The sequence below is a fragment of the Somniosus microcephalus genome, chromosome 23, assembly GCF_052327205.1.
Source record: "Somniosus microcephalus isolate GS21.2 chromosome 23, FLI_Smic_1.0, whole genome shotgun sequence".
Taxonomy (NCBI): Eukaryota; Metazoa; Chordata; class Chondrichthyes; order Squaliformes; family Somniosidae; genus Somniosus; species Somniosus microcephalus.
In genome coordinates, this window is record NC_141009.1 from 56,644,780 (window position 1) to 56,662,050 (window position 17,271).

The 17,271-nt window shown below is 45.5% G+C and overlaps 1 protein-coding gene across 2 annotated transcripts in view; it reads left to right on the top strand.

The window, feature by feature from the left end:
- LOC147101865 (uncharacterized) overlaps nt 1–16,937 on the top strand; it is a 110,297-nt gene extending 93,360 nt beyond the window's left edge. For both annotated transcript variants that reach the window (XM_085965874.1, XM_085965875.1), the window contains 3 exons: nt 5,358–5,503; nt 10,830–10,950; nt 15,961–16,937. In XM_085965874.1, coding sequence (XP_085822000.1) covers nt 5,358–5,503; nt 10,830–10,950; nt 15,961–16,478 — 785 coding nt within the window. In that variant the 3' untranslated portion in view covers nt 16,479–16,937. The remainder of the gene's footprint in view (nt 1–5,357; nt 5,504–10,829; nt 10,951–15,960) is intronic.
- Nucleotides 16,938–17,271: the final 334 nt, after the last annotated feature.

The following is a 17,271-nucleotide window of genomic DNA, read 5'->3' on the forward strand; positions in this document are numbered from 1 at the left end:
GGTATTTTCAACTTTTGATTTAAAGAGCGCATATCATCAAGTACTGTTAAAGGATGCCGACAAAAAGTATACAGCCTTTGAGGCCAATGGTCGGCTTTACCAGTTTTGTCGCCTTCCATTTGGGGTCATCAATGGTGTGGCCGTCTTTCAACAGGCAATGGATAGCCTAGTCAAACAGGAGAACTTAACAGACACTTTTCCATATCTGGATAATATCACCATTGCTGGTCATGACCAGAAGGAGCATGATGCCAACCTCCAAAAAATTTTTGACGTTCTCCGTTGTCGCAACTTAACCTTAAATGAGTCCAAATCTGTGAAATCTGTACCATCAGTCAACATCCTTGGCTACTGGGTGGGCAACGGTGTCATCAAACCGGATCCGGAGCGACTTTGTCCGCTTCAGGAGCTCCCTCCCCCTATGAATCTCGGCTCTCTTCGTCAGGCACTCGACATGTTCGCCTATTATGCGAAATGGATACCCCACTTCCCCGACAAGATCCAGCCCCTGCTTCACGCAAAGTCATTTCCATTGGAGGCAATGGCTATTTCAGCTTTCAACCTCCTCAAGCGACAACTGGAAAAAGCCACGCTTCGCTCCATTGATGAAAATCTTCCTTTCGTGGTCGAGTGCGATGCATCGGATGTGGCGATCTCTGCTACCTTGAATCAAGGTGGTCGACCCATTGCATTTCTGTCCAGAACTTTGCAGGGTAGCGAGCTCCATTATCCTCCTGTCGAGAAGGAGGCTATGGCCATCATCGAAGCGGTACGTAAATGGAGTCATTTTCTCGCTCGTCGCCATTTCACACTTATAACCGATCAGCGCTCCGTGGCCTTTATGCTGGATAAGCGGAAACTCACTAAGATCAAGAATAACAAAATACAACTCTGGAGGATGGAATTGGCCGCCTTTGGATACACCATACCTTATCGACCCGGCAAAGAGAATGTGGCCCCGGATACCCTCACGCGTGCATTCTGCTCTTCCATGTCAACTTCGACTCTTACGGATTTTCATACTGACTTATGCCATCCTGGCGTTACCCGTATGGTGCACTTTGTGCGATCTAAAAATCTCCCATTTTCTATGGAAGATGTGAAAAGAACGTGCTCCTCCTGTAGAATTTGTGCGGAATTAAAATTGCAATTCTTCCGTCCATCGGCTGGCTCGCTCATACACGCTATGCAGCCTATGCAGTGACTCAGCATTGACTTTAAAGGGCCATTGCCTTCCTCAACACGAAACACCTACTTACTGACTATGGTGGATGAATATTCACGCTTTCCCTTTGCTTTCCCCTGTCCCAATATGCTTACTTCCACCGTGATCAAATGCCTTGATCAAGTCTTTTCCCTTTGCAGTATGGCCAATTTCATCCACTCTGATCGGGGTCTCTCCTTCATGTCAAGCGAACTCAAAAGTTATCTCTCCCAATGGGGAATCACCACAAGTAAAACGACACCGTACCATCCCATCGGTAATGGACAGGTTGAGAGGTACAACGCTATCATTTGGAATGCTGTTCGTCTTGCGCTGAGGTCACGCAACCTACCAGACCAGCAGTGGGAAACTACGCTCCCTGACGTGTTGCATTCCATCAGGTCTCTCCTTTCTATGTCTACCAATGCCACACCTCCGCTTCCAGCGTCGCTCCACCCATGGGACGTCTCTACCGTCGTGGTTGGCAGCTCCCGGCCCCGTGCTGCTCCGAAGATTCGTCCGATCGTCTAAAAACGATCCTCTCGTCGACGAGGTAGAACTCACGGACGTCAACCCCACGTACGCGCACGTGCGGTACCCTGATGGCCGGGAGTCCACCGTTTCGCTCCAGGACCTGGCTCCCTGTCCGGCCGGTTCCACGGACCCAACTAATAGAGGGACCCACGGGGATGATGGCGACACTCTGCGCTCCCCCGAAGATGACGCCCTACCTGGGACATTGAGAGATCTGCCAGCTGCCCCACTGGATCCACTCGGGGAGCCGAGCACTCCCCGTGGGATGGCCACCCGAGGCCAGGATGCCGGTCAATCCCCGGCTATCCAACAGGATGAAGCCAGTTCTGCGCCTGTGGGGACCCGCACCCGGAGTCACGATCTCCCCAGCCTCCCTCGGGTCGATCAGAGCAACATGGGCCCTGCTGATCCACCGGTACGGATCAAGCGGCCCAGGGACCAAGACATGGTCCGGGGAGACGTGCCTTCTAGCCATAAACAAAAATCTAAAAGACTGCGGCTATTCGTGGTCCGCCTAATCCGCTAAGAGGAAGTCGTCGGACTTCCAAATCTTTTAGGCAGGAAGTATGTTATAAATCTCATCATCATCAAGAAACTACTCATGAAATAACGCTGGACGGCCAGCTGGTGGCGCCGTCCAAGGAGTATAAATACTCGGGCGCGGGCCCAGCTTTCCAGGGACATTTTGTAAGACAAGGAACTAGTGAAGTACAACTAGACCTCCATGTTCTGAAACAAGTTGATTAAAGCCTTGCTTTATACTCAAACCAAGTGCGTAGTGAGTTTTATTACATCATTGGTGTTCAGAGAGATTTAGGTGTCCTTGTACAGGAAACACAGAAAGTTAGCATGAAGGTACAGCAAGTAATTAGGAATGCAAATGGCATGTTGTCCTTTATTACAAGAGGGTTGGAGTAGAAGAGTAAGGAAGACTTGCTACAATTGTACAGGGCTTTGATGAGATCACACCTGGAGTACTGTGCACAGTTTTGATCTCCTTATCTAAGGAAGGATATACTTGCCTGAGAGGCGGTGCAATGAAGGTTCACTAGATTGATTCCTGGGATGAGAGGGTTGTCCTATGTGGAGAGATTGAGTAGATTGGGCCGATACTCTCTGGAGTTTAGAAGAATGAGAGGTGATCTCATTGATTCTGAGGGGGATTCAAAGGGTAGATGCTGAGAGGTTGTTTCCCCTGGCTGGTGAGTCTAGAACCAGGGGTCACAGTCTCAGGATAAGGAGTCGGTCATTTAAGACTGAGATGAGGAGGAATTTCTTTACTCAGAGGGTTGTGAATCTTTGGAATTCTCTGCCCCAAAGGGCTGTGGATGCTGAATCGTTGAGTATATTCAAGGCTGAGATCGATAGATTTTTGGACTCTAGGGGAATCGAGGGATTGGGGATCGGGCAGGAAAGTGTAGTTGAGGTCGAAGATCTTATTGAACGGGGGGAGGGGGTGTGGGGGGCGGGGGGAGGGGGTTGTGGCATTCCGAGAATTACACGGTTGTCAAACCTGCCGGCTTTTAGGATGAAAGTCGGCAAAAGCTGAAAAGGGAGACTCGGGTGTAAAATATAAGCAGAAAATGCTGGGAACACTCCGACAGGTCAGGCAGCATCTGTGAGCTCGATTTTAATAACGGAGGCGGGTTGAGGGCGGGCCCGCTGCTCGGCAGCTTTCAGACCCGCACCCAGCTGCCTCCTCCCAGCAATTCCGATTTTGGCTTCATTGGCCTGGTTACGGCCGACGTGCGGTCCCCCAGACAATTGCTTGGAGGATGTCAGTTTCTCACATCTGATGATGCATTGTTTGTTTGAAAATTTAAAGGGGCTGATGTAAGAAAACTACTAGGCACTTGTTCTGAGTATTAAACAAAGCTTTAATCAACTGTTTTTCAACATGGAGATCTAGTTGTGTCCTTCACTAGTTCCTGTTAAAGAATGTACTGAGCAAGCTGGGCCCATGCCCGAGTATTTATACTCTCCCTGGACAGCGCCACCAGCAGGCCGCCCAGTATTACTTCATAAGTCATTTCCACATGAATGACAAGATTCATGTCAGGGGTCATGTCCCCTTTGCATACAAATGTCATTGGGATGGCTTGGTGCTTTATTATCTTGAAAGGGGAGTTGACAGCGTCTGTTCTGAGCACAATTCAAGGAATTATATTGCTGGTCATATTATTCCAGAAAGAGATTCATGATTTTTTGATATATGATTTTATTATCTGACTATGAAATGAAAAAGATGCCAGGTGTGTTCCAATCATTTGCTTAGTAATATTAATGCTTTTTTCTCTTAAAAGTGCTGGGAGTTGCAGGAATGGCAGCCCCAAAAACTAAGGCTGCACCCAGGTTCAATGAGGGCTCTCTCCATGCTCTTGTTGAGGGAGTTAGAGGATGTCAGGAGCTCCTCTTCCCTAGAAACGGAAGGAGGAGGTCTCCTCAGCAAACCAAGGCAGCTTGGCTGCAAATTGCTGAGGAGGTGAGCTCGAGGTCTGTGCGCAGACACACATGGGTTTAGTGTCGAAAAAGGTTTAATGATCTGCTGAGATCACCTAAAGTTTGGCCTCTGTGTTCTGGGACATGGAAGTTCAAGAGTGAGGGCTCAGGGTGATTTCCATATAGAATGATGATGGTGGTGACACTGAGCGCAAACCACCGTTTATTGGACAGATGATGCCTGGGGTTTTGAGAATGTCGGACCTATATTCATCTCCATGTGCCAGCCACCTGTGGTTGAAGCATTACCTTACGTGAATCTGGCAAGGATGAGTGCATCCCTTGCCTGACGGCCAGCAATGTGGTCCTCTGCTGCTGGATTGGCCACATCCGACCCCGCAAGGTGTCACTCCCCGCCCTCCCACTCATCCTTCTCCTCGTCTTCTTCCTCGTCCTCCAAGGAGGCTGTGCTGAGCCACTTGTTCATCCAGCAGCACTAAGCCGTGCTGCTCTTCCTCCGAATCTGACGACCAGGATGAGAGGATGTAAATGGTTCCCATCCCGTTATAGATTTCAGTTGAGGCAATAAGCTTGCAAGCGCACACTCAAAGTGGCCTGAAATTATTCCAATCAGTTCAAACAGCAGATGTGTGTCAGCTTGACCAGTCACAAGGTCAGTAGATTTACAAAATCTTATCCCAAACCTCCAACAACAAAGTTGTTGCATTTGAATGTCAGCAATGTTACAGGAGTGCTGTTAAAGTTCTGCACCAATAATAACTACAGATCATGTCCTCCACCAACTCGTCTCCTTGCAGCTGGACTGTTTCTGACAAAACGGGAAACAGGAGCCAGAGGCAGGAAAATGGGAAACCTCTGTCAAAATAGGATTATCAAGGCAGTTAACAGGCTCTTAACTGCCTGTCCCACCGGTTGAAGTCGGGTCAGTTTCGCTGAATCGACACTGACGAAAATCGCGTGGGGGCGGGATGGAGGGGGGGTTGGGTGTCTGAAGCCATTTTTTCCGATTTTTCGCAGCTGACCCGCCTCCAAAGGGCTATTAAAATCGAGCCCAACATTTCAGGTCGTTGATAATCCATTATAAACATGCTTCAGTGCATTGCATTTGTAACGTGCAGTAATAAATCCATTGTTTAAAGGCTTTATATTGTGTGTGTAGAGTCTGTGTGCCTACCTTCTCCGAACGCTTCTGTCGAAAGTGAATGTACCCAACCATGTTCTGAACCCTTGGGAAGCGACTTCCAGATCTTTTCAACTCACTGTCCAGACTTGTGTGACTGCGTACAGCACGTTGTCGTTATACCGGTGAGTTCTAACAAGGTGGATGAATTAGCTGCACAAATAGAGGTAAACGAATATGATTTGATTGGGATTACGGAAACATGACTCCAGGGTGGCCAAGGCTGGGAACTCAACATCCAGGGGTATTCGATATTCAGGAAAGATAGGCAAAAAGGAAAGGGAGGTGGGGTAGCATTGCTGGTTAAAGAAGGGATTAACACAATTGTAAGGAAGGATATTAGCTCTGATGATGTGGAATCTGTATGGGTAGAACTGAGAAATACCAAGGGGCAGAAAACGTTAGTGGGAGTGGTATATAGACCTCCAAACAGTAATGCGGAGGTTGGGGATGGCATTAAACAGGAAATTAGAGAAGCGTGCAATAAGAGCACAGCAGTCATCATGGGTGACTTTAATCTGCATATAGATTGGGCTAACCAAATTAGTAACAATACTGTGGAGGAGGAATTCCTTGAGTGTTTACGGGATGGTTTCCTAGACCAATATGTCGAGGAACCAACCAGAGATCAGGCCATCTTAGACTGGGTATTATGTAACGAGAAAGGATTAATTAGCAATCTTGTTGTACAAGGCCCCTTGGGTCAGAGCGATCATAATATGATAGAACTCTTCATTAAGTTGGAGAATGAAGTAGTTGACTCAGAGACTAGGGTCCTGAATTTAAATAAAGGAAACTATGATGGTATGAGGCGCGAGTTGCGTAGGATTGATTGGGGAATGTCACTCAAAGGGTTGATGGTGGAAAGGCAATGGCAAGGATTCAAAGACCGCATGGATGAACTACAGAATTTGTTCATCCCAGTTTGGCATAAAAATAAAACAAAAAAGGTGACTCAACTGTGGCTAACAAGGGAAATTAGGGATAGCATAAGATCCAAGGAGAGGACATATAACTTGGCCAGAAAAAGCAGTAAACCTGAGGATTGGGAGCAGTTTAGGATTCAACAAAGGAGGTCAAAGGGATTAATTAAGAAGGGGAAAATAGAATATGAGAGTAAGCTTGCAGGGAACATAAAAACTGACTGTAAAAGCTTTTATATAGATATGTGAAGAGAAAAAGATTGGTGAAGTCAAGCGTAGGTCCCTTACAGTCAGAATCAGGGGAATTTATAATGGGGAACAAAGAAATGGCAGACCAATTAAATACATATTTTGGTTCTGTCTTCACAAAGGAGGACACAAATAACCTCCCAGAGATGTCGGGGAACATAGAGTCTGATGAAGGGGAGGAACTGAAAGAAATCAGTATTTGTAAGGAAATGGTGTTAAGGAAATTGATGGGACTGAAGGCCGATAAATCCCCATCCTAGGGTACTTAAGGAAGTGGCCCTAGAAATAGTAGATGCATTGCTGATCATCTTCCAACATTCAATGGAATCTGGAACAGTACTCATGGATTGGAGGGTAGCTAATGTTACTCCACTATTCAAAAAAGGTGGTAGGGAGAAAACGGGGAATTACAGACCGGTAAGCCTGACATCGGTAGTGGGGAAAATGCTAGAGTCCATTATAAAAGATGTAATAGCAGAGCACTTGGAAAACAGTGACAGGATCGGACAAAGTCAACATGGATTTACAAAAGGTAAATCGTGCTTGACTAATCTACTGGAATTTTTTGAGGATGTAACTGGTAAAATAGATAAGGGAGAACCAGTGGATGTGGTATATTTGGACTTTCAGAAGGCTTTCGATAAGGTCCCGCATAAGAGATTAGCGTGTAAAGTTAAGGCACATGGGATTGGAGGCAAGGTATTGACTTGGATAGAAAACTGGTTGGCAGACAGAAAGCAAAGAGTTGGAATAAACAGGTCTTTTTCCAAGTGGCAGGCAGTGACTAGTGGGGTACCGCAGGGATCAGTCCTTGGACCCCAGCTATTCACAATATATATTAATGATCTAGACAAGGGAACTAGATGTAATATCTCCAAATTTGCAGACGACACAAAGCTGGGTGGGCGTGTGTGCTATGAGGAGGATGCCGAGAAACTCCAGGATGATTTGGACAGGTTGGGTGATTGGGCAGAAGCATGGCAGATGCAATATAACGTGGATAAATGTGAGGTTATCCACTTTGGTGGCAAAAACAAGAAGGCAGATTATTATCTGAATGGCAATAGATTGGGAGAAGGGGGAGTGCAACGAGACCTGGGTGTCCTTGTGCACCAGTCGCTGAAGGTAAGCATGCAGGTGCAGCAGGCGGTTAAGAAGGCAAATGGTATGTTGGCCTTCGTAGCGAGAGGGTTTGAGTACAGGAACAAGGATGTCTTGCTGCAGTTGTACAGGGCCTTGGTGAGACCACATCTTGAGTATTGTGTGCAGTTTTGGAAGGATGCTCTTGCCATGGAGAGAGTGCAGCGAAGATTCACCAGACTGATACCTGGGATGGCAGGAATGACGTATGAGGAGAGATTGGGTCGATTGGGCTTATACTCGCTGGAGTTTAGAAGAATGAGAGGGGATCTCATTGAAACTTATAAAATTCTGACAGGACTGGACAGACTAGATGCAGGAAGGATGTTCCCGATGGCAGGGGAGTCCAGAACCAGGGGTCACAGTCTAAAGATAAGGGGTAAGCCATTTAGGACTGAGATGAGGAGGAATTTCTTCACCCAGAGAGTGGTGAACCTGTGGAATTCTCTACCACAGAAGGCAGTAGAGGCCAATTCATTAAAGATATTCAAGAAGGAGTTAGGTATATTTCTTAAGGCTAAAGGGATCAAGGGGTATGGGGAGAAAGCGGGGACCGGGTACTGAATTTGGATGATCAGCCATGATCACATTGAATGGCGGAGCAGGCTCAAGGGGCCGAATGGCCTACTCCTGCTCCTATCTTCTATGTTTCTATGTTTCTCCACTCCCAGTCCCAGACCAAGCACGAAAGATTCAGACCCAAGGGCTGTCCAGACTAGTGAGGGGGGGTGGGGGGGAGTTTCCTCTCTCTCTACTGACCGTGAAGCTCCGTCACAAAAAGGAACTGGGGGAACTTCTACCCAGTTCATAGTGGTCACGAGGGATGAGTTCACAGTACAAACATGTGCATGGTCCGTCTGTCACTCATTGGTAATCTTGCTCAGAAAGGCTATAAAGATGGATGGTGTGGGGCAGTGTTGCCCAATACGTTAGCTACTAACCACATGTGGCTAATTGGGAATCCAAATGTGGCTAATTGCATTTTCTGAATAATTAATAAAAAATGAGTAATAGGCACCATCGTCGACCATGTGATCTCCATATTCCCATGGCGTGTACTTGTGTACTTTAACCTTTTTGTGCGTTTGGTAGTAAAATGGTTAAGATAAAAGCAGAGGGTGCGCGGGTGTTTTGATCGTTGTGAGTGCTTTACTTCCTTGGTTATTGAACAGTGATAGATGTTAAGTAAATATACACGTGATCAATGTTCCTTCTAAACTTTTTTTTGAGCATCGTACCTTTAAATTTGCTGCGCGGTGGCACACTCGCGGTATCTTAGAGGGAACATTGCACATGATGTACATTTACCTGTATTGTGTGTAAGGCATGTTTTACTAAAGTTAGTGCACGTGGTTAAAACAGTATCATAAGAACACAAGAAGTAGGAGCAGGAATAGGCCACTTGGCCCCTCGAGCCTGCTCCACCATTCAATAAGATCATGGCTGATCTTGGGCTCAAAGCCACTTCCCTGCCCGCTCCCCATAACCTTTCACTCCCTTATCTTGCAAAAAACTGTCTATCTCCACTTTAAATATATCCAATGACCCAGCCTCCACGGCTCTCTGGGGTAAAGAATTCCACAGATTTACGACCCTCTGAGAGCAGAAATTCCTCCTCATCTCAGTTCTTAAAGGGCGACCCTTTATTCTGAAACTATGCCCCCGAGTTCTAGATTTCCCCACGAGGGGAAACATCCTCTCTGCAGCTACCTTGTTGAGCCCCCTCAGTATCTTATATGTTTCAATAAGATCACCTCTCATCTTCTAAATTCCAATGAGTATAGGCCCAACCTTTCCTCATAAGTCAAACCCCTTCATCTCTGGAATTAACCTAGTGAATCGTCTCTGAACTGCCTCCAATGCAAGTATATCCTTCCTTAAATAAGGAGACCAAAACTGTACGCAGTACTCAAGGTGTGGTCTCACCAATACCTTGTACAGTTGTAGCAGGACTTAGACTTAGTCGCCATAGCCACACCTGTGGCCAATCAGCAATTTCTATTGGACAACAGTGGTGTAGGGAAACTGAGCTCTCATGCAGGTGTAGTAAAGGGTCTCCTGAACCTGAGGTGCATTGTTGGCATATTGTAAAGACAGCTTCAACCCGGTATCTAACCCATGCTGCCTTTAACATGGGAGTGCTTGATGGACAATGTAGAAGGAGTTTTCCCTCTTAATTTAACCCTGCTGTCGCCACCGTGGGTGTACTTGATGCTGACACTGCGGGCCTGGAGTGGAAAGTGTCTCATTTCCTAGTGTTGCCGTCACTACCTCAGTGGGCAGAGAAAAGAAATTTGACACCAGAAATAAACTGAGTTTAGAAAGTGACCAGCTGGATTTCTTTCCAGCGCATTCTCCTGCTGCCGTACCCCTGGGAGGGAAAGGAGGCAGAGTTGGGGCTGCCGATGACTATGTAGTGGCTCCCTGTTTGGAAAGCGAGGGCAGGTGGCTGTCGGATGAGAAGAGAATGGGTAAAGGCGGGAATTGAAAACTGTGAGCAATCGTGCCTGTTGCATCTGCTTCTGTCGGTGTGTATTAACACTGAGTATCTGCTCCTGACCCTGTGTATTAACACTGAGTATCTGATTCTGTCGGTGTGTATTAACACTGAGTATCTGCTCCTGTCGGTGTGTATTAACACTGAGTATCTGCTTCTGTCGGTGTGTATTAACACTGAGTATCTGCTCCTGACCCTGTGTATTAATACTGAGTATCTGCTCCTGTCGGTGTGTATTAACACTGAGTATCTGCTCCTGTCGGTGTGTATTAACACTGAGTATCTGCTTCTGTCGGTGTGTATTAACACTGAGTATCTGCTCCTGACCCTGTGTATTAACACTGAGTATCTGCTTCTGTCGGTGTGTATTAACACTGAGTAGCTGCTCCTGACCCTGTGTATTAACACTGAGTATCTGCTCCTGTCAGTGTGTATTAACGCTGAGTATCTGCCTCTGACCGTGTGTTTTAACACTGTGTATCTGCTTCTGTCTATTTGCGTTAGCTTTTGAAATCAATGCGCTGTGCCAGTCGAGGTTGGCAAACTAATATTAATCCATCATCGTTCAATGCTGTGCTTCTGTTCGAGTATTGGGCCCCGACTACACTCCCAGCTCTTCACCACCTGAGCTATTCTTTTCAGTTGCAGGATGTGAAAAGTGAAGTAAAGGACGAGCCATCATCTGCTGCGGATAACAGACTGTTGACTGCTGCGGAGACTGGAGCAGGGATAATCGACCTGCTGAATGTATCTGCGCAGCCAGGTAAGCGGCACCTCGATTTTACCCACCTCTACATATTCACGAAATTTATCGTCAAAGAGCAAACGTTGGGACCTGAAGGTCTGCGCGGTTAGTGTAGTGTGTCCCACCGTCAGCATGTATTCTAGTGACTGTCCCGTGCACGTGCTGATGGTTAGTGGGAGGAAATGGTATGTCTTTTAGCTGCGAGAAGAAAAGGCAAAATACCGCAAATGCTGGAAATCTGAAATAATAACAGAAACTGTACAGCAGTCAGGCAGCTTCTGTGGAGAGCGAAAGGAAAGGTGTAACTTTTCGGGTCGATTTTCAAATTTCCAACATCTCTTTAAAAAAAAAGAAAGACTTGCATTTATGTAGCGCCTTTCATGACCACCGGAAGTCCCAAAGCATTTTACAGCCAATGAAGTACTTTTTGAAGTGTAGTCACTCTTGTAATGTAGGAAACGCGGCAGCCAATTTGCGCACAGCAAGCTCCCACAAGGGATTAATATTGGCCAGGACCCCTGCTCTTCTTAGAAGTAACGCCATGGGATCTTTTACATCCACCTGAAAGGGCAGACGAGGTTTAACGTCTCATCCAAACGACGGCACCTCCGACAGTGCAGCGCTCCCTCAGCACTGCACTGGAGTGTCAGCCTAGATTGATTATTGTTTAATTCACTGCCGCTTCTCCTACAGGGCTGCACACCTTGAAGACGTTCTGCTCCCCTCTGCCGCGTGATTCTCATTTGTCTCTGTTCACCTTCATGGCTATGACTCCCCTTCTTTGTGTTTGATCACGTGTTCTCCAAAATCTGCTTTCACAGCTGTGTCTTTTCTCAGCAACTGTCTCCGGCTCGGACTCTATCCACGTGGATAGTGGTTCTAGCGAAAGGTCATCGACCTGAAACGTTAAACCTATCGTCCTCTCTCCACAGATGCTGCCTGACCTGCTGGGTGTTTCCAGCATTTTCTGTTTTTATTTTTTTGTTTTAGCTGTGCTTGTTGTAAGTAGGATTGTCAACTATAGTTGGCCATATTGCTGCAGGTTTCATCACATGACCTCTGACTTCCCACCACCCCGTCCAATCAAACGGCCTTTCACCCAACTCCACCCCCACCCCATCTCCGATATTTTAATAAATAAGAAATGAAATCATTCAAAGAAAATGAAAAAGAACACTTTTTTTTAATAACAACAGAAAATGCTGGAAAAACTCAGCAGGCCAGGCAACATCCGTGGAGAGAAATTAGAGTCGCCGTTTCGGGTCGAAACCCTTTTTCAAAACTGGAAAGGAAATAAAATAGATCGAAAGGCAGGGCTGGGAGAGAACAAAAGAAGTAAAAGAGACATTAAGAGGTATTCAAAACCAGACGAGATGGTAATAGGACAGTGGAGACAAAAGACAGCTCAGATTAGGTGTGAAGTGTACTGGCAGGATGAGAGACAGCTGCCATGTGGGAGAGAGAAAAAAAAAAAGGAAAGGGGGCGGGGAAGGGAAGACCCAAAACAAAGGGGTGGAAAAAAATATAAGTAAAAATGTAATAGGGGCCGAGGTTATGATCTGAAATTGTTGAACTCGATATTGAGTCCGGAAGGCTGCAAAGTGCCTAATCGGAAGGTGTTTTAATGCCCTTATGATTTTTCTCCCAGGTTTTGCCCTCAGCAGTATCCAGGAGATTAATCTGTAATTCTTGGAGACTCCAGGACTATCCTGGGGGGTTGGCAAAGCTGGTTGTTAGAGGCCAAAATCATGCATTTACCTGGACAGCTTGTGCCACAGCACAACCTGTGGTGGGAAGACTGAACAGCCGGAGTTAACAGTGTTAACCTTTAAAAGCAATAGATGCAGTTGTTAGCACTACACTTCAGGTGATCTCTCTAACCATTGCCAATGTCGCAGAAGCACAACTAAATCACAACTGCAGGAACTGGGCCTGAGAAATGAGAACTCTCAAGGATTTTATGTGTTTAGCAAATTGGAGGACTCACTGTTTTATAACTTAAGGAGTTGTAAGATTTTAATGATCTCTGAGTTCTTGGATAAGACACCAATAGGCAGCAGCCAGTATGTTTGAGCGATAGATCAAGATTTATTAAGCTTACAGCGTAATTAATACTTAACATTAGGCGATAGTTTTAACGAGTAGCTCGCAGCCCTTGGTCTCTGGAACCTCTCGGACACAGGAGACGTCGTCTTAAGTCTGTTCCTTTGTTTTTGCAGTAAGTCTGTGTAAAGTTGTTCTTTGAGTATCAAGGTTTTAACCCTTTTCTTATCAACAGTTGGTTTGGCCGGTGTCCATATATGGTCTTTAACAAAATCAACTTTTTTAATTGGTTCTAATGGTCAAAATACCATTGTCACTCAGACTAAGGTAGCATCCCGCCTTTCCAGTATTTTTCCACCAACTTTGCCATGTTCAGTGTTATTTTGTTTATAGTTTTTCACCCCATTGGAATTTACTTTATCTCTTTCCTTTCTAGCTTCCCTGGTACAAGGCCTTTATACCCAGGGCCCATATCAGCGCTGTTTCACTAGTCTTGAGGTATCCAAACTATCTCACTTTAATCTACCAGATAAATACCTTATCCACGATCTCTCTCATTTTATGTCCTTATACTAATTATTCTTTAAATATTATTGCAATTAGTTTTGTTAAGCGAATTCTAATTTCTACTTCGCATCATAATATATATTTTTAGCAATTTAACCTTCACTCGCAGTCTGTGGTTGTTTGTTATCAAAACTTAAGTCAAAACTGCTTTTGACTGTCCTTCACAGCTGCATTTTGAACAAGTCTTAGCTTTTTAGTTACCCAGGAGTAATTATGGGTAATATTATTTGGTCAATGGCTACACTTGAAGTTATACATATATGATTCTCGTCTACTAAATACCTCTAAATATCAGCCTTTCATACAGAGTGTTTATGACATGCAGGCTAAGAGGAGCTGACTAAATTCTTACTGGAGACAATAGTACTCTGCCCTTGTACATGAGTCCTAGATTTGATTCCAGCCCAGATTCTAATGGGCTTAAGTCTGCTGTACAAAACTGCCCTTAATTCAGCACTAAGTTAGCATTTAATTGTCAGTTCCATTGAGGCCAGAAGGATGGTTGATGTGGGAAGTGAGAGTGTCACACTGGAGTAATAGGAGGTATTCAACGACAACAACTTGCATTTATATAGCGCCTTTAACATAGTAAAACGTTCCAAAGCACTTCACAGGAGCTGACGTAAGAAAACTACTAGGCACTTGGTCTAAGCATTAAACAAAGCTTTAATCAACTGTTTTACAACATGGAGGTCCAGTTGTGTCCTTCACTAGTTCCTGTTAAGAATGTCCTGCGCAAGCTGGGCCCATGCCCGAGTATTTATACTCTCACTGGACAGCGCCACCCGCAGGCCGCTCAGTTGATTCATGTCAGGAGCGTTATCAGATGAAATTTGACACCGAGCCACATAAGGAGATGTTAGGACAGGTGACCAAAAGCTTGGTCAAAGAACGTTTTAAGTAGCATCTTAAAGGAGGGTAGAGAGGTTTAGGGAGGGAATTCCAGAGCTTAGAGCCTAGACAGCTGAAGGCAGGACCGCCAATGGTGGGGCAAAGGAAATTAGGGATGCACAAGAGGCCAGAATTGTATTCTTCAGACTTTGGAGTTATGACACATTCACGTGACAATGTAGAGAGAGATTTTCTCTGTATTTAACTCTGCTACACCTAGCATGTGGCAGTGTAGAGACAGATTTAATCCAACCCATGCTGTACCTGCCCTGGGCGTGCATATAACCCTTGCTATTCCTTGATCTGGGACTGCTTGATGTTGCCACTGGATGCCAAAGATGGAAAGTGTCACATTCCCCACAACCAATAATCTTCACTTTTATCTTCTAGGGGAAAAAAAGGACTGTTTTTGTGATACCCAGTTCCTGCTGTCGATTACCTAAAGCCAATTTTTACAATGATGGAAGAATTTTAACTGGGGTATTGACTTGGGTTTCTCAGCCCAGTACCAAACAGATTAAGTGATGGTAATTCGTACCCATGCTCTCAAGTATTGGTGAAATTGCTCTATTATAGAGGTTTCATCTGTGCTCAGAATTATGGGTAAGAATATCCACCATGAGGACATGTCCATCATGTACTCACTCCTTCACGTGTGGGAAACTTTCCTGTAAGAGGGCAGCAACCTCAGCTGGAGTATTGTGTCCAATTCTGGGCACCACACTTTAGGAAGGACGTCAAGGCCTTGGGGAGGGTGCAGAGGAGATTTACTAGAATAGTGCCAGGGCTGAGGGACGTCAGTTATGTGGAGAGACTAGAGAAGCTGGGGTTGTTCTCCTTAGAGCAGAGAGGGTCAAAGGGAGATTTAATAAAGATGTTCAAATTGATAGAGTAAATAGCAAGAAACTGTTTCCTCTGGCAGGAGTGTCAGTAACCAGAGGACACAGATTTAAGGTAATTGGCAAAAGAAACAAAGGGGGTGTTGAGTGATTTGTTATGAACTGGAATCCACTGCCTGAAAGGATGGTGGAAGCAGGTTCAATAGTAACTTGCAAAAGGGAACTGGATATATACTTAAAGGGGAAAAATTGCAGGACTATGGGGAAAGAGCAGGGGTGTGGGACTAATACAAAAGCAAAACACTGCGGATGCTGGAAATCTGAAATAAAAACAGAAAATGCTGGAGATGCTCAGCAGGCCAGGCAGCATCTATGGAGAGAGAAACAGAGTTAACGTTTCAGGTCGATGACCCTTCGTCAGAACTGGGGTGTGGGACTAATTGGATAGCTCTTTCACAGAGCCGGCACAGTGGGCTGAATGGCCTCCTTCTGTGCTGTAAGATTCTATTTGTTCTATAAGAGAGACCTCTCAGATATCCGAGCTCCCCAAAAAATGCTTTATATCTAAGATAGTGGTATATAATAGAGCAATTTGTGACAGGATCCCTTGAGTAATAAGTTGCAGAGTGACCTTTCACCTGTGTTTCTACTAAGTTGCAATATTTGATACTGTTTTACTGTCACCCAGGTGATGAGGTGCAAAATGCAAAGTTGATAGAAAAGCAAGATCTCAGTACTGCCACTGAAATGGGGTCTCCAATTGTGGAACCGACAGGCTCTGAGGACCAGAGCAGTCTTCCAATTGCCGAAAGGAATGAACAGCAAGATCTCAGTACTGCCGCTGAAATGGGGCCTCCAATTGTGGAACCGACAGGCTCTGAGGACCAGAGCAGTCTTCCAATTGCCGAAAGGAATGAACAGCAAGATCTCAGTACTGCCACTGAAATGGGGTCTCCAATTGTGGAACAGACAGGTTCTGAGGACCAGAGCAGTCTTCCAATTGCTGAAAGGAACGAACAGCAAGATTCGGGAGCTGCCACTGAAAGCATGTCTGTGATCCTGGAACCGAGGAATCGTGAAAGGTCTGAGGATCACCAGAATGGCACTGTAATTGCCAAGAGTGTGCAAGAACAAGATACAGAAGCTCCCACTGAAACAGCGTCTCCACATGTTGGAGAGGTGGATCAGGGAGAGTCTGAAATTTAGCGTTACGGATACAAGGAAAATTATCAAGGCAAGCTGGTTCTTTCTTCACTTTTATATTTCAAATTTCACCTGTACAGGACATGGCGACTTTCTTTTACATATGAGATACCGGTGATATCCCATGATTCAGGAACATTGGGAGCGCTTTGGCGAATTGCTGTGCCGATCAAGGTGGAGGATGTCGATGCTGGAGAATGAAACACTTTTGCAATCCATTGTCCACTCCAAGTACTCCCAGGTCAGAGGCAGCACAGTCAGACATTGGACTAAGGTCTGGCTACACAGTCCCAGCAGTTTGCCTTGACGCCAACTCCAGAAGAGCACCCCTACTGGACCAGAAATGTACTGCCAGTACCAATGCTTTCCGTACCAGAGCTCCTGTCTACCAAATACTGTACATTCCCCTGTATTTACTCTCTGGATTTTTTGCATGGAAATAAACTTTTTCTGTGTCATTTTTTTGCTGTGTTCTCACTGTCTGCCAGAAAAATGACCACAAAGCATTCAATTTATATTATTTTAATGTTTTCGCTTTGTACTGCTCTCTTTGTTTTACAAAGGAAAGAACATAAGAAATAGGAGCAAGAGTAGGCCATACGGCACCTTGAGCCTGCTCCGCCACTTAATTAAATCATGGCTGAACTTGTACATCAACTCCACTTTCCCACCATACCCCCCTATCCCTTGATTCCCTTAGTGTCCAACAATCTATCGATCTCTGTCTTGAATATACTCAAAGACTGAGCTTCCACAGCCCTCTGGGGCAGAGAATTCCAAAGATTCACAACCCTCT